The following is a 23,830-nucleotide window of genomic DNA, read 5'->3' on the forward strand; positions in this document are numbered from 1 at the left end:
AGAGGATGCATCAAATGTGACCTCTGTTAACATGAATTTCATTTTGGATTCCACTGTAGTGCTTCTTGTCAGAGTGATAACTTGCTGCTGGAGAGGTACACAAAAACATTAGCTCTGATACTTTGTCACTTCGTGAATTCTGTCTTGAAGGTAGGATGAGATAGGAATTGAAGCTTAGAATGGGAATGTTCTTGAAAATCTTAGTTTTGATTAAATCTGCTTTAGTAAGTCTTTCACTTGATTACACATTCAATTAACAACTGACAGTGAAGAACATGATGAACCATTTCTCTTTGATGCCATTATGACAAATATACACAATGCCGATGATTCCTTTCCTTGCTGAAGAAAAGTAGTCGACCACTTTTCCTCAATGTCAATACGGATTCTATTAGTGGGCTGCTTTACTTACTGTCTTTTACACTGCTAGAATTTAGGGCAGCAGTGAAGGTCCTCCATCTCTGGCAGTGTTCAGGGTTTCCTTTATCGTGTCAGTAGCTTCCTCTCAGTTTTCACTACTGTCAGTCATGCTAGTCCCGGATGGAGGATCAGGAATACCGCTGCACTGAGAGATAAAAATTTTATTTTACCAGACCAGGTTGTTAGCCCTGAGCTGAACCCCCGAATCTGGAGGACTGGTGGACCACTACCCTTTACCCTTTAACCTGTTTGGCATGGGTGATGCTGCCAAGAGCCAAAACATAAAGCCCTCACTTCAGCCAACATAGTTCTCCAGATCATTGAGGCACCCAAGCCTCCCAACCATGATGGGTTGTGGTCCTCGTGGAGGTATCAGTGGGCTGAAGTGCCAAGTAAAAAGCATCATTAAGCATCAACTTTCCTATACTTTAAATATGCTCAGTGTGGTATCTTTCTTTATTTAACAGAGGTGTATTCTGCTATAGTATTACCATCTGACCCTGCATGATAGCTACCATTGCAAGCTCAACATTAAGATAACCTTATTGGGTCATTCACTATTTACCAGCTCAAAATTTAAACAATAAAAAATGTAAGCTTGTATACAATACAGAACTGATCATTGGTTGAAATGTCACTCCAACCTTGTACTGCATGGAGAAAATGGCATTGGGTAACATATCTAATTTGTGTGACACTAAATGGGTCATGGGCAGGGGTCCAAAACTTACAGACAGGGTGCTGCAGACCACAGCTGTCCCTCCTGACTCCCAAATGAAATCACAATCTAGTATTAGAAGCAAGAAAGGCAGTAAATTAGCAATCTGCCAATAATGCTCCTAATCAATTTGTGGCACTTAGTGGCTGAAAGATTACATTTTTGGTTTATCTCCACTGACTGAAGCTACTGTCAATTATATTACAGTATTCTACAATAGTGGGAAGTAAGAATGATGCGTGTTTTGTTTTGATATACAACATAATCATGAAGTGTTCATACCAAACAAATGAAAGTACTACTTTGTGTCTTTTGAGGACTATTAAATTAGTACCTTTTTTAATAAAATGAAAATTAACCCATCTTTTAAATTAATAAGATGAAATTAAGATTGTTTGTAAATGTTTTTAGTTTCGGTAAAGGTTTTAGGATAAAACCACAGGCAACCATAGTGATAAAGTAAGGGTGAGTACCTTTTTTTGCTCGTGAATATGTGAACAGTGGCAGAGTGCACAGAAGTACTTTACCACACCAAGCTACATATTGACTAACAGTTTCCGGTCAGTATCCAAGAGTACAACAGATGCTGTTTTGTTCTGCCTCAGTAGAAACATTTTACTAATAGAATTAGGAACGGTTGTCAACTGATGCTACTACTGGCCTGAAAATCAAATCTGCTCAGAGCACAATGTGGCCTTGCTAGTCAGGAATTTTGCTGAATGGGGGAAGATTGCTCATAAGTTATATGAATAAGGTTTTAAGATGGGGATTGTCATTGTATTGAGGAAATTCCCCAAAATTCAAACAGATGTACTTTGTTGTCATTTCAGATATCAGCATTTGTACCATCTTGTCTGTATCTATTCTTCATTTAATTCTTAATTTCCCATTCATGACCACCTCCTTGAACAGCTGTGATCATTCTAATGAAATTGGGTCGCCAGGTCCAGGATTTAGGATCAGTTATTTATTTACAAATGACACTGCTTCTGTTCAGAACACTATTATAATTGGCTGATATTTCGCTTTTGAATTCATCGGCTTGGTGAAAGTCATCTGAGCTCTCTTCTCAAGAGAATCAAAGGGTGCGAGGTTAGCTTAGAACGAAGGCAATCCAAAGTATTTATGCGACATCTAAAATGGTGCCACCTATAAGGTGTTTTCCTCACTAGGCTGTATAAGAAATGCATACTTGTTTGTTTAAAATATAGCTTCCACAGAAATCTGATTGTTGCATTGAAAGAATTACCCTGTACACAATATACTGATGGGAGGCCTGCTGTAACATGTTGGCTGAACAAGAGATTATGAGCAAGGAGTTCATGATTGACAAGAATTTCCCAATTCAAAAGCATTCAACACATTTCCTAATACTAACTTGTAGCCAATTTATTTTCATATTGATATTTAATATCTGTATATCAATAAACTATCCTAATATTTTTACTTGATCATTTCAGCAAATTCTGAATAGATATTTAAGTTGCTTTAACCAGTAAAATGATTGATGCTATTAACATTTTGGAAGATTGCAAGTGGAATATACTAATTATGTTAATCTAGTACAGCATGGTAAGCAATTGTATAACAAAGACCCAATTCTGGGAATTATGAATGCTATAATAGGACCACTTTGCAGTTAAATCACTGTGCAATGATTACATTAATATGACAGAATAATTTTCCCCTGTTTTCTTTGATTCTCCTCAAATTAGCTTTCTTTATTTAATAAGACATGTTAACTGAGCTGATAATTGATTTTGATCCAACTATTCATGTGACTTTAGCCCATTAATGACTGACTAATAGTTTATGCTTCAAATATTTATCAATCTCATTTAAGGCACAGCGAATGGTTTTACAATACCCTGTTCTTATATATCAAATGTAAAATTAGGGTTTTACCTTTCATTTCTGAGTTTTGGATAGAGATGATAAAACTGTCATTTTAAACCTTTCTAAATGCGCTTCAAAAGTTTGGCCAGCAAGATGTGTTGAGTGAGTAGTCTCAGAAAAGAGCAAAAACACGTTGATTACATTAAATGCAGGCTAATAATTAACAGTAGGAAATTCTTATTGCAGAATGGGTTAACTAGAATCAGCTTGAATGAGGCTTGTTGAATGAAGTCAATGGGTAAATCTTGATGATTTTAAAGAAATGGTTGTGGAAGAGCAGCCAAAGTAAATATTATAAGAGTAAATATCAGACCTTAACAATAGACTAATTGCCTCTCGAAGCCAGCATGGTCTTAATGGGCTGAATGCCCTCCCGTGTAAACTAAAATGTTCCATGTAAATCTGTGTCTTGGATCCAGGAACAAAGCAAATGTTTAAGTAGACTTTAAAATTGATACCGGAACTTAAATGTGTGAAAGGATCAGATAAAGGGTTGTTCAGTGTTTATTTAAAGGTTTACTGGATTTTGTCTTCTTAATGACCTTGAAAATGAGCAGTTTATCAGATGACAACCTGTTCAGTAGGAATTGAGCTATTTTCATTTTTTTTAAAGTTTTAAACTGGTTTCTTGTCAATTGCTACTGCACATTATGTGAATAATTTATCTGTGTGCATTTTGAAATGACTGAGGAAAAATGGTGTATTTTCTTAGCCAGATAATTTTAAGTCACATTAATATGTCAATAATTATTGAAAGTTCAGTTTAATGTATGTTACCTTGTCAGGAATGGGAGCAGTAATCTTAGAGAAATGTTTTAAATTGAAGACATGGATTGCAGATTTATTCCAAATGGATTGCTTGGTTAAATATGATTTTTTAAAACAGTGCAAGATAATTTTGGAAAGTCATATCTGGAGGCGAATGTATCAGTGACTCCACTTCAACTCCAGTGACTTCACACCAAAATAGTAATAAATATTATATTCTATGCACTCAAATGTATGAAGGCAAGCATGCCATCTGCCTTCTTCAGCCCTATCTGCTATGTTTCACTTCATGGGAACTATGTTCTTCAACCCCAAGGTTCCTATTCATCAACACTAACCTCCCATTGGTAATATATGTCCAATCCCTATTTCTGTCTATAAAGTCTCAGCTGTTTGAAAGAACTGTTACTGTACAAACAATACTTTCGTAAAAACATGCAAAACAGGAATTTCAAACTCTTACTATTCATTGTAACTCAGGTACATATTCACATAGATTCCCATTTAAGCCATTTATACTCGAGTGTTCTTTGAAAAGCTAAATTTTTTCCTCATTTTGGAAACAGCTGTTTTCACCTATCTTTTACATATCTATCACACTGTCTTCTGAACTATTGTGTATGGTCAAAATTGGGAATTAAGTTGCTATATTTGCCACTAGAATTAAAACAAACCTTTGGTCAATTGTTCCTTTAAGCAATTATCACTTTCAAGAGTCACTGAAAGCTTGAGAATATGCACATCCTTACACAACTGTGGCAAAATATCTTTGGAGAGATCATAGAATAGTATGATGGAAAGTCTTGGAGCTGACCTTGAGATCGAAATTTTTGTTATACAGAATGAACAGTGAAAATAGGGGTTAACTAGAAACCCATTTTCCATTGAAGGATCCCTTATTTAAAAAATAAATAATGATAAATGGAACTGGCATTAGATACCAGTGAAATAAAAGTTTATTTATTTTAAAGAGAGACACTAGAGAGAAGAACAGTTCCCAACTTTACACTGCCACCCCACTCAACACCAATAAAACTGTGGAATGACCATGTCAGCTGTGGCCCAGTTTAACCTCTGGACCAGAAGGTGCTGGCTTTAAATTGAAATCTCAAGTACTTTGCACAGAAGATCCAGGCTCACATTGTGTTGCAACACTTTGACAGAGATCTGTTAAACTGTTGCCCTGCTTGCTCAGATGGATAAGAAAAATCTAACTGCAATATTTCGAGAAGATTGAGAAGTTACTCTGAGCCAATGCGTCCCTAATCAAAGCCATAGAACAGGATGGTTGGTGGGAGCTTTATACAATTAAGTTAATAGGGTCTGGTGGAAATGAAGCTAAAATCAATAATCAGCTTATTTGTAAATATTGATTTTTGGGTCTCTGACTTTGATCTCGAGACATTTGAATGTATGTAACACGTGGCCAAATTCTAGGTTTATCTCTCAGCACTAGTGACTAATTTTTTCTCCTGTCTTAACTTAGTTTACATATTTTGCCTGTAAAGATGAGGCTAACCAACACTAAACTTATGTTCTTCAAAGTGGGAACGAAATATTGGAATGTTTTTTGAGGTGGAGAAAATAAAGCCAGGTACATCAGTATTACAGTGGAGTAAAGGGGATTATAGAGGCATAAGTGAGGAGTTGGCCGCAGTTGATTGGAAAGGGGGATGCTAAATACACTAGCAGAGATGATACCAGAACCACAATGATGAGCTGTTGTGGACAACCCAGAAAGTGCGGGAGAGGTACGTACCAAAGATGAAGAAGTACTCTAAAGGGTGGATGAGGCAGTCGCAGCTGACAGGGGAAGTCAAGTACAGCATAAAGGGAAAAATATAGCAAAAATTAGTGGGATGTTAGAGGATTGAGAAGCTTTTAAAAATGAACAGAAGGCAACTAAAAAAGCCATAAAGATGTAAGCTACAAAATAATATAAAAGAGGATACCAAATGTTTTTCAGATATATAAAGAGTAAAAGAGAGGTGAGGGGATATCGGGCCACTGGATAAAACCCTGGAGAAGAACTAGTAATGATCTTTTGAGAACCACTAGATTCTGGAATGGTTTTGGAAGACTGGAAAATTGCAGATGTTACTACACTCTTTAACAAGGGAGGGAGGCAGAATAATGGAAATTATAGGCCATTTAGCCTGACTTTGGTGGTTGGAAAGATGTTGTAGTCTATTATTAAGGATGAGGTTGTTCTGGGGTATTTGAAGCCACATAGGACCAGAAGACATGGGAGCAGAATTAGGCCATTCAGCCCATTGAGTCTGCTCTGCCATTTCATCGTGACTGATCCCAGGTCCGACTCAACCTCATACACTTGCCTTCTCACCATATCATTTGATGCCCTGACAGATCAGCTTCTGCCTTAAGTATACACACAAACTTGGCCTCCATTGCAGTCTGTGACAGAGCATTGCATAGATTTACCATTCTGGCTAAAAAAAAACATTCCTCATGATAAAATAGGCCAACATGAGCATGGTTTTCTAAAGAGGAAATCTTGCCTGACATTTGAGGAAATAACAGGCTGGGTAGATGAAGGAGAGTCTGTGGATGCTGTTTATATGGATTTTCAGAAGGCCTTTGACAAGGTGCTGCGCATGAGGCTGCTTAACAAATTAAGTGCCCTTTTATTACAGGAAACATACTAGCACGGATAGAAGCTTGGCTGACTGGCAAGAGGCAAAGAGTGGGAATAAAGGGGGCCTTATTTGCTGTTTGGCTGCCGGTGACTAGTGGTGTTCTGCAGGGGTTGCTATTGGGATGCTTCTTTCATGCTATAGGTCATCGATTTGGATGTTGGGATGGATGCCTTTTGGGCCAACATGGTGAACGTTAGAAAGATAGGTGGAATGGCAGGTAGTGTTGAAGAAGAAGGGAGTCTAGGGAAGTGTATTGGTCATGTACTTTGGTGGAAGGAATAAAAGCAAAGACTATTTTCTAAATGGGAAGAAAATTCAAAATTCAGTGGTGCGCATGGAATTGGAAGCCCTCATGCAGGATTCCCTGAAGGTTAACTTGCAGGTTGAGATGCTGGTAAGGAAAGCAAACGGAAAGTTAAAATTCATTCTGAGAGGACTAGAATACAAGAACTAGGATATAATTTTCTGCCTTTATCAGGCAATGGTCAGACCACAAATGGAGTATTGTGAGGAGTTTTGGACTCCTTATCTATGAAAGGCTGTGCTCGCATTGGAGAAAGTCCAGAGGATGTTCAGGAGAATGATTCTGAGAATGAAAGTGTTAATGTATGAGGCGTATTTGATAGGTCTGGACTTGTACACACTCCAGTTTAGAAAAATAAGGGTCGATCTCATTGAAGCCTATCAAATATTGAAAGGCCCAGACAAAGTAAATGTGAAGAGGATGTTTCCTAATGCGGGTGAGTCTAGGAACAGAGAGCACACCCTCATTGCCCTGAATTAATGAAAAATAATGTTTATTTAGGTTTCTCAACATCACAAGAAATAGAAAACTAATAATTCTTTTGTTTCAGCCAGATCTGTGCCCCAATACCGGAAGTAAAATATCAGGGGAAATACTTGTCTTTATTTATTGTTATTAAACTCGTACATGAGTATTGACCAATGGAATATTCAGAATTGCACTCATTTCCATTCACTGAAGAGGACATGCAGAGATGAAACACATACTGTACATGTCACCATGCAAGATGAGAAAAGTATTCACCACCCCCTCCCCCTGGAAGTGGATTAAATTTGGCCTTTTTGACACTTTCTTTTCAAATATTATTATTATTATTATTCAAAAATACACAGGTACCTTAAAGTAACAACACTTACAATGCCTCAAAAAAAATTATCTTAAAGATTGAAAATTTTTGTGAATAAAAAAAACCCTACTAAGCAAGAAAAGTGAGAAAAAAACCCCATTGAGGGTACAACCCCGGAGCCATGTGTCATACAGAAAGCTTCTAAAAATAAACATCAAACTGCCAACAAGAAGTAAAAATATATCAAATCAAAATTTACACTTAGATCGTGGAGGAAATCTATCAGTTAACTGAAATGATAGTAACGAGCAAGTGAGCCCCATCTCTTCTCAAGATCAAATAAAGGTTCAAAGGTTCAACTTCTAATTTTCTCCAAAATGAGACACAGCATCACTTGAGAGAACCATTGTGACAAAGTAGGAGCAGATATATCCTTCCTTTTCAACAAAATGGCCCTCCTAGCTATCAATGTAACAAATGCAATAACATGTTGGTCAGATTATGTGACTTCTAAAACCAATTGACTGCACCAGCGATGATTTGGTGCATCATATTAAGGGGGGTGAAGAGTTGGGCAATCAATTATTTTGTGTTTTATATTTGTAGTTAAGTTAGATCACTTTCTAGAGAACTGATTTCACTTTGACATGAAAGAGCTTTTTCTGTTGCTCAGTTTAAAAAAAACTAAATCTACTGTGATTCAATGTTGTAAAACAATAAAATGTGAAAACTTCTAGGGGTTGGGGGGGGGGGGAAGCAAATACTTTCTATAGCCACTGTATATACAAACAGTTTCTGATCATTTGTACCAGACATATTTCTCTCGCATTCATTCTTATAAACAAGATTGGGTGCAACCAACAATCAGAGAATTGCATTGAAGTTTCATTTAACAAGAGTTTAAATTTCACATTGAATAACTGCAGAGTGTGCCTTTGATGGCAATATCTAACCATGAATTTAAAGTGAATACAATCTCTGTTAATCCACATGACAGAGTATAGTATACAATCTGTATGGTGGAGAAACAGCCACCTTGAAAATTGGAGGACCTTGAAGAAAATTTATTTCCTTTTTAATGTTTTAAATTTGACTTTTTATATTCTGGTGCTGTATGCTCTCTTTGTCTTACTTAAATTTTATTCTTTTGATATTTATTGCACAAATTCTCATTCAAACAACTAAATGGACATCGTTTAACATGCTTGCAGAGATTTTTTTGTTATTTTTTAAATAGGCTTCTGCTTTGTTAATGTTGTCCTGTCTCTGTCCTGCCCAAATAGCCATAGAGAGTTTTACCCCCGGTCACCTTTGTGGAGTTTCCCTTGGCTGCAGAGCGTTAGGAACACAGTATTGATCCCCATGACTGTCATATCCAGAGGGATGAAGGTGATGGATTTTTCAGTGTCAGGCTGCATTAACTGCTCTAATCATCAAGCCCGCAAACATTGAACAATCAGCCTCCTAACAAACTACTTTTGACATGCTCTTCACATCCCCACAAAATCGCTGGACAAATGGCTCCCTAAGTTTCTGAGCTTTCAAATGAACACTTGGTAATGAGACTCCCTCAATTTTACACACACACACACACACACACACACACACACACACCATTCCTCCTGTGTTTTAGACTTTATTCAGTTTCATATTCAGTGTACTTAAAAATACTACACTTACATTGCAACTGACTGTGATGTTTTGTGAAAAACTAAATTGTTTGGAACTCTAAATAATCTTGGCTGCTTTCCCATTTTTGACATCCAATGCCTGACTTTGACGTTTGCTTGTCTTGTGACAGTGCTTTCTCCCTGATTAGTTCTCTATGTGTTCATAGGATAATCTACAGAAAGCTAATAGTAAGTAATCAAGGGAAAAGATGCAGCATTATAATCACTACCCTAACAGTAACTCATACATATCTGCACCCTTATGCAAAAGTAGGCAGGTACAAGGCAGTATGATTGGAGAATAAAGATATCTCACTTTTGTTGGCATTAAGAATAATGAAACCACGAGAAGGCCAGCTAGCATAGCTGACAAGATTCTTACTCTGCAATGATATTTGTTCCTCTTTGTTTTGTCTTCTAGTCTATTCGTGAATATGGCGTGAATGTTTGTTCAGAGGACCTCAGTCAGTCGAGGTGGGGGCGGCGGATGTGTGCAGTTAGGTGGATCCAGTTTAGGAGACTGTTAGGTTCTCATTTGATATTTCCAGTTGCCAACCGAACAAACACAAGCGGCAAGGACATGTACGGAAAATTTATTAACTTATTGTGAGGGGTTGCTAGTGGAGGTGGGAATGTTTTCCATACACTCCAAGCTTTTTGGTGATGTCTAAAGGTGGCTGGAAGTGGTAAGTATATTCGTTGTATTCCTACTTCTCAGCTGCTCCCCATCCCATCATGTCATCTCCTCTCCCAATTTCTCTTTGTCGATCAACAAGAGTATGTTGATGAATGCTTAAGAGGTTTCAAAAGAGAAGGCAAAGACCAAAAGCTTCACACCATCAGGGCAGGAACCTCAGCCAAAGCCACAGTGGAATGACAATATTGAAGCCTTAGGAAATGTAAGTGAAAACAGCTGGATTTAACCAAGAGAGTTCATGTGGTGGCTGCCATATGTAATATTTCAGAAATATGCCAGAAATTTCAGTGATTATCTTTGCTTTCATGCGTTGCTCAGAACAGTATACAGTGTGCAAAGAGACTTTTCATATGTTTTGTAATCAGGATGTCCACAAATGGTTGGACTGTTGGGTTAACCTACATATTGCATGTATAATTAAGTAGTGGTTTTGTGTGGAGTAGTGTTGGGGGATTGGTAAACGGGCACATGGGCAGTGGTGGTGTGGGAGACGTCGATGGTGGGCCTTTCATTAATTTTTGTTTCCTAATCAAAATAACTAAAATGCACCATTGAACTTGAGGAAATCCTACAGTAACTGCCTGAAGTTCCACTTACCTTGTCCCTCTTTAGTTTCCTCTTTATCAGATCGATACCTTGGTTGTGCTGCACCCTCTAGCCCTCAGCACTGTGTATTGTTGTGTGTGTTACAGCATTTGCTGCGATTTAAAAAATCAATGGTGGTAGAGCAGAAGACCAACTCTAGACGTATCTGGACACTGGAAGAACACCTTCATTATGGTTATGACCTGTCCAGTCAACCTTCCTGTAGGTGTCCTGCGACATGTTTAAAATTTATCTCCTTTTTATGTTCCTGAGCTGGACATAAAGTCACAGAATTGTACAGTACAGAAACAGGCCCTTCAGTCCACCATATCCATGATGGCCTTTACTTTGCCCATCTACACTATTCCAATTTACTTCCATGAGGTGTGTCTTTCTATGCCTCCCCTAATTAAATGGTCACCTAAATGCCTCTTAAGCATAGTGATTGCCTCTGACTCCACCATTGCAGCGGATAAGGGTAAGTAAGAGTTTGATTTTGATAATGTTTTGACTTAATTGAATAAATTTAATATGGAGTTAATCATTTTTAGTGTCCTTTCAATTTTAAAATTTGTTCAAGCTGTTCAAGATATTTTTAAAAATTAACAATATTTTATAATAAAATTTATTAGTCACTTTTGAGTGCTTGTGAGTATCAGATATGGTTGTCAAACTAAATGTGTGAATATATTAATGACCAGAAGGCCCTGTACTGTGTGGACCTAGCCAATCAGCTCATAATCAGTTTCCTGGAGTAAGCTGGTAGCGGGTGAGAAAACTCACGGGTGTGATTTAAGTGAATAGGGAGCCAGCCCACTTTGAAACAGTCCTTAAATCTGGAAAAATTACAAGTCCTCAAATCACTGAATATTAAATTGCACTTGCTGTAAGGAAACTTTCTCTAGTACCTTGAATGCACTGAATTGTGAGGAGCAGAGAGTGAGGAACGCAACACCATGTACACAGAATGCTTGAAATGCCCAACAGACTGGGGACTGTTTTAACAAGCTTATGTAGAAAACAACGTGCAGGGTAAGTAAGGACTCAAAATATTAATGTGCTTTATATCATTTAATAGATGGTGCTTTGAACAAAGTCCAATGCTGCGACTTGGCAGTATCTTTAAAAGCATTTGAAAAAGATCACTAAAACAGTAGCCTAAATGGCATAAGGTTTTAGCTTGTTGAACTTAAAAAAGAAAAGCATTTTAAATTAACTGTGGGAGAGGAGCACAAAGGGAACTCCATGATCATGAAGCGTACCCTTGTCCTTTCTGAACGAGGATAAACTCTGAAGTGGAACTAGGAGATGTAATTCTAAATAAAGAATATCGTGGATGCAATGTAATTCATTTTTGCATCATTAAAGTGTCTTAAGGAACTAATTCACACTCACTGAAATAATTCAGTCTTAAATGAAACATTTTATAAAATGTCTGCAAACCACAGGATAGAGGTATGTCAGCTAGTGCTTTGGTGGTGAAAATGGCCTATTGGTCTTGTATAGCCGGTTAAATAATTGGAGTAGTTCAGTTGCATAGCTTCCTATTTTGTGATCGAGAACATTATACATTTCCATAAAATCATTTTAATAGCGCTGGTGAATTCAGTTTGGATATCTTCTGTTCTGCATATTGATCGATGAGAGATTTACCTTTTAATTGTTTGATTTGTTCTGGTAAATGTAGTTAATGGATGTTACATTAACAACAAAGCCAGTCATTTAGCTAGGATTGTTTTTAACAGTCATTCTTTTAAAATGATCATTTGGTGAGGAGCATTTTTAAAGATTGTTGAGGAAAAATTGTGTTCAATAAACACATAGTAGAAATGGTCATTGTATAAGACAGAGGTCATTTTCAGGCCAACAAGATCTGAGTGATATTCTGAAATATTATTAAATATCATCAATGAAATAATTTGTTTCATTTCTGAAACTCGGGTCAAAGCTTAGAAAATGAAATGGAAAAACAGCTTTTACAAATAAATACCTCAAGTTTCTTTGGAATTACATTTGAGTGAACTAGATGTGTGGACTGCCCCGATTAGGAGGAAGGATAGTTCCCGATACTGGTCATCTGGCCTTGAAGATAAAGTTGCATTTTGTCAAAATACCAACAGGGCAGTTTCTGCCCAATAGAACAGGCAAGGCAGAAATTTCTTTCTGTGGCCGTATCAAATGGTGAAGAATCGTAACAGTAAAAACATACTGTCCTTCCCAACAGTAAAATCGTAATCAAAGTCTGAAATATAAGTAACAGTTAGAGAAGAAATTGTAACATTTTACAACATTATTATTTTTGAAGCATTACTGATAAATAAGAGGACCATTCAGTACATTGATAAAACTACATATTCCCATTTTAAGTAGGTTTTCTAAAACGATGTGTTTATTTAAATTGAACTGCAGGAATTTAGGGTGCGCACTTCCTTCACTGTTTGAATTTAAAGGACATTCTCAGGACATGGGAATTTGGAGGACTGATGGGCCATCTGGTTAAGTGCCCATGCCTGTTCTCCGTCCCCGTCCTCTGTGATCAATGTGTGTTCTATGTTTTCCGCACAAGTGCTTCCTGCTGCCTGTTTGCTCGGGCACTAGGACCGCGCGGAACTCAATGGCCGAAGTGCTGAAAGTCAAAGCGATCCTTGCTCGATGGATTGGAGTTTTGGTGGTCCTGGATATCCGCGCAGCGGCAGAGTAGTTCCCAACATCTGCAACTGTTTACGGTAAACCTGGAATTTTGCGAGCGGGAAATTAAACAGAAAACTGATTTTTTTTTGTCATAAACTAGAGAGAAGGGGTCTCACTAGGTAGAAACAGCGAGAATCTACAATAATGGGGAAATGGGGAATATCAAAGCTAGCTACAGAAGAGAATATTTGAGCTTTAAAAAAGTAGAAAGTAAAAAGAATGAATAAACTAGGAAAGAGCTGGCAATGGTGAAACAGCAGGAACCAGAGTAACGGGGGGGGGGGGGGGAGGCCAAGGGAAGAGTGAGGAACCCTATTTACAAACTGAGATCAAGGAGTGAGATCAGGAACGATCTTTACCGAGAGGAGGATCTCTAGAAAAACAAGGATATGAATTGGAAAAGAATTGAATGAACGCGTTGAATAAAACAACGTTTTTTTTCTTGCAGAAAATTGAAATAATAGAGAAAGATATTGAAATTCTGGAGTGTACAAAATAAGCCAAGGAATTTTTTTAAAGGACCAGTCTACGAGTGCACAGTTACATTGGAGAATGGGGAATTAACCAGGAGAATAAAAGTCCAATACTGTACATTGAATAACAGGAGAAGGAGCGGAGTGACGAGAGATGACAGAAATGGGTGAACTTACAGAGGAGGATCTGGACTTTTACCTCCAGAATCAGGTTGGTAGGGATTTGTGTGAGATGGAATATGCTGAACACCAGCAACAGAACAAAATATTCATGTTAAAGGGGAGTTATTTGTATAGCCAGAATTATATTTTGTGCATTTTGTTAATAATATGCATCTGTATCCCTACACATGTTGAACTTCCATCCATTAGGATGATTCTGGCAATTAATTTTTCATGGTTACTGCAACTCCTTATTTTACTGTATATTGCTGTAAATGTCAAGATCCCATAACCAAAAAGAATTTTATTTATCACAACTGGCATTTGCAACACACTGTTAACATGATTTTTAAAAAAAATCCCCAGAAGAGTGTGACATCTGGGAATGAAACAAAATTGGCACCAAGCCAAGGGAATGATACTGGGGTAATCGAATAGATCCCCAGTCGGAGAAAGAGGTTTAAATACATACCTTGAAGAAGAGAGATTTTGAAAAAGGGAATTGTGACACTGAAAAGGTGATGGCTCAGCTTCCCAGTAATGGGTGAGATGAGATGCCAGGCAGAGAAGTTCAGAGTTAGAGAAGCCTGGTATTTGCAGAGGTCAGTGGGGCAAGAGGAGGAAGAGAGAGGAGGATGAGGCCATGGACGGATCAAACAAGAGCCCGCTCATTACAGAAATGAGATGCTGGTGGATTGAACCTAATAGAAGTCAGCTAGACCTTGCAATTCCTGAACAAACTCCTGTGTAAGTTCGGATGTGGGAAGCAGACATTATGGATCAGTTTATGGAAGAGACGAGGCCTGGAAAGCTTTGTGGTAGATTGATGAATTTACTGGAGGTTATGGTAGGTGGTCTTGTTAGTGCGGAGAATAAATTTTTAGAAATTTAGTTCATCATCCAACACACCAAGTTTCAAACTGCCCAGTTCAGCTTCTCATCAGAGAATCTATCCTGGGCCCAACATATTGATTGATGCACGCCCGAGGCTATACTTTATTAGGAGCTTGAGGGGATCCATCATGTCAGCAATTACTCTGGCAAATTTCTACAGATGTGCTGTGGAGAGCATCAGAGTTGAGCATGGAGGCACCAGTGCACAGGGTTGTAGGTTCAGCTTGCCCCATCACGGGCACAAGCCTTCCTACTAATGAAGAAAGGTGGGGCTTCAAATAAGGTGGTATCCTCATGGAGGACCCTCAGCATCTGGGACATGCTCTCGTAACTACCGTCAGAGAGGAGAACCAGGAGCTGTTTTATTAACTTTCCTCCCCTTTGCCATCAGATCGCTGAATGGCTCATGATCTCACAGACACTGCCTTGCTTTTCCCCTTTTGCACTGCTTGGGTGTTTTGTTGTTGGAACTTGTAGTAATCTGTACCATACACTGCCACCAAGCAACAAATTTCACAACTTACATCAGTGACAGGAAGTCTGATTCTGATTCAGCTTGAACAGAGAAAGCCAGCAAGAATGTTTGTATTTGCGTCTTTACAAGGTGTGGCTTTGCTAGCCCGCTGACGTTGCCCAGCCCTGGCTGCTCTTCAACTCCCACAGAGCTTGTGATCGTGGCACTCCCCTGGTGCCATTGAGTAAGGAGTTTCAGGACTTGAGCATGTGCAATGAAAAGACAGAACTAATTTTACAAGGTAGGGTGGTATATGACCTGAAAGGACGCTAGCAGGTAGTGACATTCATGTGCTTCTGGTGAGCATGACACCCAGTCATGGCTTTGGGTGATGCTTTGATAAGTGCTGTGGTGCACTTTGGAGATGAGCAACTCGTGTCGGACTAACCCTATTGAGGCGACTAAAATGATAGTCTGATATCCATGCAATGTACATGTATGAATTTCCAGAGAGTATTTGATGTGGCTCTTTAAAAGATACTGTTGCTAAAAGTTGTTTATTAAGCCAAAATCAGCAGATTCTGGAAATCTGAAATGATAATATAGGTCAGGTAGCACCTGTGGAGAGAAAAACAGTTTTGTTTCAGGTTAATACTTATGCTAGGCAAGTCATCGGTTGACTGAGAGACACCAGGATGTAATGGCAGATTGCAAAAATCCTCAATGGAAGCCTCACCTACTTCTGAATAAATTGGATAGAGTCTTTCTCAGCCAGATATGGTAATGACTCAGATAGGCTGTATTGTTTTAATACAACTTTAAGTTTTAGATTGCAATTAATAAACAATTGAGCAAAGTTATAGCAAATGGAATTTAATGCAGACAAATCTGAAGTAATCTATTTTAACTCAAACAAATGCAAAACAGAGTACTTTCTAAATGGTGATAAACTAGAAATTAAAGTCCAGAGAGAACCAATGGTTGGAGTGATTGATGTCCTTGTCAAAGATAGGTTAAGAGAATAATTAAAACAAAGTGACATCTGGTATTTAATATCTGAAATTTTTCTTCTTACAGAATGATGGTGTCACTCATTAAGCCAGTATTTTACATCCACCCCAAAATGATCCTGGATGGAGCAGTCTGACATGTCCCATAGTCATGTAAAAATTAGACTGGACAAGGATGTCAAGTTTCCTCCCCTGCGGAATATTACTGAATGTGGGATCTCTTTTACCTCAATTGTTTAGTGGTCTCCATGTTAGACTTTTACTCCAGAATGTGTTTGCTTAATCCAATTTAAATTTCACATCTGCTGCAGTAGGATTTAGACGGGTGTCTCCAAATTCTTTATAGAGGCTTCTGCAATTTAACTGTTTGCTTTACTGCACCCCTCTCACAAAATATTGCAGCAGAGCTGCATCTATAGAACATACAGGGTACATCTGTAGGTTTTCGCGAATAAAACGACTTTTTATTTCTAGTACTCCAAAACCTGAACACAAAGCATGGTAACCGAACTTTGTGTAATTTTGTCATCATGTCAAACCAGCCTTTTAAAGTGAGCCCCAACACAATGTCGGTGGTTGTGAATTATGTACGTTTTCACCAATTACATTACCGTACAATATCATTGGAAACAGTTGTAGGCACCAAGCCTCATGAAAGATGTTTTGGATTTGGAGAGAAGTCCGTAAAATTACCAGGAAAATACCCAAACTCATTGAGTAAAACTGTTACGAGCGGTTACACCTTCCATGAAGGTATTCCTTGGAACTTGAAAAGTTAGACAGATTGAAGAGAATTAAGAGAAGCTGAGGCAATGAAAGCTATTTCCAGAAGAAACTATTTCCACAGGTAGAGCACACAATTGAGTAGTGAAGATTCAGGATATCTTTCTGGCAATCACAATTTATGATATGTTAATTCTTAAGTTTATACCCATGCTAGATGTAACCAACCAAAAGTATTAATTAATATCTGAAACAAACCCAGAGAATGCTGTAAATTCTCATCATGTCAGGCCATGTCTGTGGTAAGAGAAACTGAGTGACCGTTTCAGGTTGAAGCTTCATCACAGCTAAAACAAAAGAGGTCAAATTAGTTGGTAATTTTGCAGAAAGTGTAGGGGAGGAGGATGTTCAAGATTGTTTCATTTAATTTCCAGTATTTAATATCATATCCCATTCACAAGTGTAAAGGACCAGAATCATGTTTAATATCATGAGCATATGTTGTGAAATTTGTTAACTTAGTGGCAGCAGTACAATGCAATACATGATAACGGGAAAAATTGTAAATTACAGTAAGTATATGTTTTAAATAGTTAAGTCAATAAGTAGTGCAAAAATAGAAATAAAAAAGTAGTGAGGTAGTGTTAAGGGGTTAATGTCCATTTAGGAATCAGATGGCAGAGGGGAAGAAGCTCTTCACTGAGTGAGTGCCTTCAGCCTTCTGCACCTCCTATCTGATGGTTGCAGTGAGAACAGGGCATGATCTGGGTGATGAAGATCCTTAATGATGATTGCCGCCTTTTTGAGCCACTTGATGCTGTCCTAGATACTATGGAGGCATGGAGGCTAGTGCTCATGTTGGAGCTGCCTAAGGTTACAAGTCTCTGCAGCTCACTTCGATCCTGTGCAGTAGCCCCCCCCCCCCCACCTCACCATAACCTACGGTGATGCAGCCAGTTGGAAGGCCAAAGAGAATGAAGTAATTGTTTCTCTGGATCTAATGCTGCGCAAAATAAAAATGCAGTAAGGTAAATAACGCAAAAAAAATTAATATTTAAGATAGCTTGTGTACATAGATTGAATGCATGTCTGTAAAGTGATGCTAGGCGCTGGGATGCCTGTACATAAGGTGACTGACCTGAAATGATAAAGTAGGGGTGGTGAGGTTTGTGGAAGGGTGTGTTGGTGGGTGGACGTGTTGATCAGCATTACTGCCTGGGGAAATTAACTGATTTTGAGTCTGGTGGTCCTGGTATGGATGCTATGTAGCCTCCTTCTTGATGGGAGTGGGGAAAACAGTCCATGAGCAGGGTGAGTGTGATCCTTCTTATGTTCCTGTACTTTTTCTGGCACCTTTCTGTATATATGTCCTTGATGATAGGTAGGCGGGCACCGATGATGTGTTGGGCAGTTTACCCTACCTGTTGTAGAGATTTTGATTGGGTAAAACTGGGATAACCATGGGGATAAGTTGGAAACATGGTTATCTGATTAATGAATGAATGGGAGAGCTTAAAGGATGAGAAAATAGACGGAAGAATGTGAGAGTTACAAAATACAAACCGGGAGGACGAGGAAGCAGGTGGCCAAGCTAGGCACGTCGTTCACTCCCAGAGGGGGCAAAGGAAGGGGCAAATATTACAGATATGTGACTGATACAGACCAAATATCTCTCACGACCAGACTGTGCAACAGTTTCTTCCCTCGAACCATCAGACTCCTCAATACCCAGAGTCTAGACTGACATCTACATCATTTATTATTATATTGAAATTGTCCTCTACTGTGCCTATTTATTCATTAACTATTGTACTGCCCTGCACTGTTTTGTGCACTTTATGTAGCTCTGTGTATATCTGTAGTCTAGTGTAGTTTTTGTGTTGTTTTACATAGTCTAGTGTAGCCTTGTGCTGTCTCACATAGTCTAGTTTAGTTTTGTGTTGTTTCGTGTAGCACCAGGGTCCTGGAGGAACATTGTCTCATTTTTACTGTGTACTGTACCAGCAGTTTATGGTCGAATGACAATAAAAAGCGACTTGACCTGACTTGAAGTTATAGAGTTCAACATTGAGTCCAGAAGGCCCAGATGGAAACTTAGCTGCTGTTTCTTAAGCTTGAGTTGGGTTTCACTATGACAGTGCAGGATAGGTTAGACTGGGAGTGGGTGAGGAATTAAAGTGGCAGGCGCAGGGTCACCATTGAGAACTAAGCACAGGCACTCCGCAAAACATACACCCATTCACTGGTTTCCTCAGTGTAGATGAGAACATATTGTGAACACTGAATAAGTACGCATGGCAGAAAGAAGTGCACGTGAATCATTGTCAACCTGGAAATACAGTTTGAGTCTCTGGATGGTGGAAAGGACATTTCCTGTGCTTGTACGGAAAAGGGGTGTAAGAAAGGACAGGGGATGGATGGTAGATTGGGGTAGATAGGGGCTGGTAGGAACAGGGGGGTGGACCAAAGAGATCGTATAAAGAACCCTGTCACTGTGAAATTGCTGAAAGGGTAGCGGGGAGAAGGGTCTAGCTTCCTGGTGGTGGAATCTCTGATAAGTAGTGGAAATTGTGGAGAATGATCATTGAATGCAGTGGCTGGTGAAGTCTGGGGAACTCTACCCTTGTTCTGCCCCAGATGAAAGAAGGTAGGAAATGGATGAGATGTGGTCAAGGCTTGATTGAATGAATATAGAGTAAAGGTGAGGGTATGAAGTTGGGTTACTGAATGTGCTTTAAGGCAATATGTTGATATTCTTCAAATTCACTTTTGGGAATGGAGCTGATGGGAAGGGAACCCATTCCATAAATAACATGTAATCCCTCCTGATTTTTCAAAATGCGGCTAACAAAATGAATGATCTTTCAGCTGTTTTTCAGGGTTATGGGAATATTGAGGGGGTACAATAATCCTGAATAATGTTCTGACAAGAAAGCTTTGACCATTAGATCCATCCTTCACAATTGTCTCCTTAAACTTCTAGAGTTCAGTAGCCACCTTTGAGAATCGCTTTGTTTTATGAAGTTATATACATAAAAATACCCTCATGAAAAGATGGATCTTCCTGCAAGTATAGCATATCGAAGGGATATGGTGATGGTTAACATTAACTACTTGCCTCCAGGAAAGTTGACCAGTCCTGCTGAAGGGCCTTGGCCTGAAACAACAGCTGTACTTTTTTCCATAGATACTGCCTGGCCTGCTGAGTTCCTCCAGCATTTTGTGTGTGTTGCAGTAGACTGTTGATTAATTGGTTGTCTTGCTAAAGGAACTCCCTCTAAAGCTATTTTACTTTTCATTGGCTGAATATATAGTGCTGAACAGCCCTTATTTAAACTGTGGAGACAGCCACATGGTGTAGAATAGAGTGCATTTTGTATCTCTCGTTTTACATATGTCCAAACAAAGAAGTATATCTTGTTAAAGAAAATCTCTTTTACAATTCATTGAAGCAAAAATTGACTCAAACCCGATTCTTCTTAGATTTCTTTTTCACTTGCCTGACATTTTTAGAATTTAGAAGTCCCCGCTTGAGGCCCCTTGCTGTGTGAGAAAAATACTTTGCAAACACATTTTCCATGTTTATGATGTTGGCTTTATTTAAAATAAACAATGAAAGGTTTCTTTTGTGAAATTTATTGTCAATCAAAGTGTCGCTGATTGGACTTGCAGTACCTAATTCAGTGTTAATGCATAAACAACCTGTGAGTTTTAACACAGGCCTTTTAGCGTGGAGTGAGTGTGTTGAATGAAACAGTAAGTAGTAACTTATTAATAGTATAAACATTACTCATTTAACCCCTCCGAGACGACTGATCATTGCATTGCCCGATCCACAGCAGTCATGCAGGCAGAGACATACAAAATGGTGAGTATGTTTGACTTTTAAATAGTTTGCATACTTCTTAAAAACCACCATTTGTAGTGGGCAGGTGGCTTTATATTTTTCATCATTTCACTTTTAAAAGTGTGATGGTGTTCTCTCAGATGCACCCACATCTGGAATAAAAGCTATTGTCCATTTCCCTCCACAGATAATACCAGGCCTGCTTGGTTCTCCAGTGTTTTGTTTTCACCCTGAAAACCCACCTTGTTCACCGGAAAGCTTAACTTGTAGCATGTTTTTATATGAATTAAACTATGTCAGTACATTAACAAGAGCAATATCCTGTAGTCTAGAAAATCTTCCATTCTTCTTCCACAAAGTCCGTAGAGTGCTAGATGATCTGAGTTTTACTGTGTCAATTTCTTTGCTATCCCTTAGTTATGAGTAAAATTCTCTGAATATTTTAAAATTTCATTTGTACTAACAAGTACCTGTTCAAACAGCTATGCAGGTATGATTGGTTGATGTGTTTAAACACAGAAGTAGAAGATACAAGACAATTCTGATAACTCACAGAATCGTACTTGACTGGTATCCCCAACATGTCTGATGGTATATTTCAGAACAATAAGTGGCCTCTTGCTCTGGAGGGAATATGAATTGTCTAATTGATTCCTTTAACAGGTGGATTTGCGACGTCGAAAAGTTTCCAAGACTGAGGAAGAAGTTTATACCATTGTGGAGAAGCTGACTTCAGTGATCAGCACAGAAGATAGTCGTTTTCAGCCCATTTCTCATTCTGGAATTAATAATGAAAATATTAAGGTAAATTACAGATTATTAACTATGCTAATTTCAAAATTATAACAGTTTCTTAGCAGATCATATCAGGAGCAAGGAAGTTGAACCCCAAGGTAATCAGTGAAGAGTATTTGAATGGAATTACTGAGTGAGCAGATATAACTGCCAAAGCCCAATTTGAAATGCATTTGTTACTTTAAATGATAATTATAAAGTAATATTGTTAGATGTCAGTATGAGGCATGGTAACAAGTGATACTTAAGGTATCACTTCTGTACTGTAAACAATAGAGATGGTTGCTTCAGTATATGAGAGCCAAGTTAATTGGTTCAAGACACACAACTATTCCTTTCTGTAAGTGATTAATTGTATTAGTTTTCTGCAAGAATGTGTCCTTTACCAATGGAAAGTTATGACTGTGATTGAGAAGGCTATGGTTAAGTGAAAGATGTTGATTAGTAGATTTCCATTCTTGGAAAGAAAATGAGAATGAATTGAATTATATATTAACTTTAAGTGCTTGGAGAATGTGAATGTTCATGATGTATGTACCATATATCATTGAAAGCATCAGGCATGTATAGTTTTTAACCAGGAAAGACTTCGAAAGTTGCATTTTGAAATCTGGCATCATCTCTGGTGGGAAATGCAGAGTTGACGTTTTGGGCTGGAATGGAAGGGCAGTAGCCAGAATAAAAGGGAAGGCAGAGGGTGAGGAGCAAGATTTGGCAGGTATTAAGTGAGTCCTGGTGAAGGGGAAAAGGCAGGAGGATGGGGGAGCTGCAAAGAAAAGGGGAATGATGTGAGAAGCTGTGTTACGCCTGTGCCCCAACTCTGAGGGGCCGAAGGGTACAACGTAGCCCCCTCCTTTTTGAGAATTGCAAGATCGCTATTAATTCAGGTCAGGAGACCCAGGAAATGAGAGAAAGACGCGCAGAATCCACAAAGGGGTTTGGAATGTCCTGGCCCCTCAGCGATACAAAGCCATGGGAAACAGCCATTGTCTCTTGGAGATGGAATTGTGTATTGAGTACTGTACTATTCATTGAAGCCCTCAGGAGATGACCAGAGTGGGCTGGTTGAAGGATTGCATCATCCCAACCTGATTGACATCTGAGACCCCGTGAGTAAGGATAAAAGAGGGTCTGGGGAACAACCCCTTTAGACGCACCAGGAGAAATGCTAGAAATCCCGTGAAAGCATAATTGCGACAGCCGGTGGAAAGCCCACGTGTGTCCTTTTCCATTTGCCTTGGAATTGGTGGGCCTAGGCCATGGAAGACAGCTTAGCTAAATAGCAAAAGGAGCTGGTCACCCGTGACCAGCTACACCAACGGAACTCTCGAAGGATCGACATCATAAAAAGGAAAACGGGCAAGTTCTAAGAAAAATCCGTCTCTCTCTCTCTCTCTCTCTCTCTCTCTCTCCAACAAAAGGCTGCAGCCTGCATGAACTTGAGTGACTTTTATATTTCCATCGGACAATACATTAACCCCTAGACAATGATAGAGCTATTTCTTATTGATTATTATCATACCCGCACTTTTAGAGTTAGTATTGACGACGTATATTATCTGTATTTTTGCATTGATATTATTTTTGTGTATTTTTACCAATAAATACTGTTAAAAATAGTACCATCAGATTTCAACGGACCTCTCTATCTTTGCTGGTAAGTGACCCCGTTACGGGGTACGTAACAGCTGAAAGATGACAGATGGAAAAAGAAGAAAATATCTGATGGGAGAGGACAGTGGACCATGGAAGAAAGGAGGTGGGGAACTAGAGGGGATGGCATGTTGTGAAGGCAGGAGAGGAGAAAGAGAAGGAGTATATCAGTGACAGGGATAAGAGTAAGCAAAAGGGAGAGACCACTATCAGTATGGAGACTACCAAGAAGAATTATGAAATGTTGCTCTTCCAATCTATGTCTGGCCTCAAATTGGTAGTAGAAGCAGCTGTGGACAAACATGTCAGTCTGGGAATGGGAAGTGGAATTAAGGTGGCTGGCCACCAGGAGATCCTAGCAGTTATGGCAGATGAAATGAAGGTGCTTGACGAAGCATTGGCCCAATCTGTTTTGGTTCTCACCAATGTAGAGAAGGCTGCACTGGGAACACTGATTGCAATAAGTAGAGAGTGGAGAGGGGAGATGAATGGTAGATGTGTCTCGTATCAGGCACTGAAACTGACATGCCTGTTCACAGCCACTACTGCTCGTTGAGTGAGCTGCGGATTGGAGTAGCAATATCCATTTTGATAATCTCCAACCTGATGCCAGTTTCTTCCCCCCT

The 23,830-nt window shown here is 38.9% G+C and overlaps 1 protein-coding gene across 7 annotated transcripts in view; it reads left to right on the forward strand.

The window, feature by feature from the left end:
• mab21l3 (mab-21-like 3) overlaps positions 1 to 23,830 on the forward strand; it is a 61,622-nt gene that overhangs the window by 1,685 nt on the left and 36,107 nt on the right. Inside the window, exons 2-4 of one of the 7 annotated variants that reach the window (XM_059968337.1) lie at positions 13,069 to 13,228; positions 13,642 to 13,877; positions 21,420 to 21,560. In XM_059968337.1, coding sequence (XP_059824320.1) covers positions 13,821 to 13,877; positions 21,420 to 21,560 — 198 coding nt within the window. In that variant the 5' untranslated portion in view covers positions 13,069 to 13,228; positions 13,642 to 13,820. Of the gene's footprint in view, positions 1 to 9,673; positions 13,229 to 13,641; positions 13,878 to 20,640; positions 20,778 to 21,419; positions 21,561 to 23,830 lie in introns of those variants that run through there. The other 6 variants (XM_059968335.1, XM_059968338.1, XM_059968341.1 and 3 more) reach the window with 6 other exon arrangements.

The sequence above is a fragment of the Hypanus sabinus genome, chromosome 4 (genome assembly GCF_030144855.1).
Source record: "Hypanus sabinus isolate sHypSab1 chromosome 4, sHypSab1.hap1, whole genome shotgun sequence".
Lineage (NCBI taxonomy): Eukaryota > Metazoa > Chordata > Chondrichthyes > Myliobatiformes > Dasyatidae > Hypanus > Hypanus sabinus.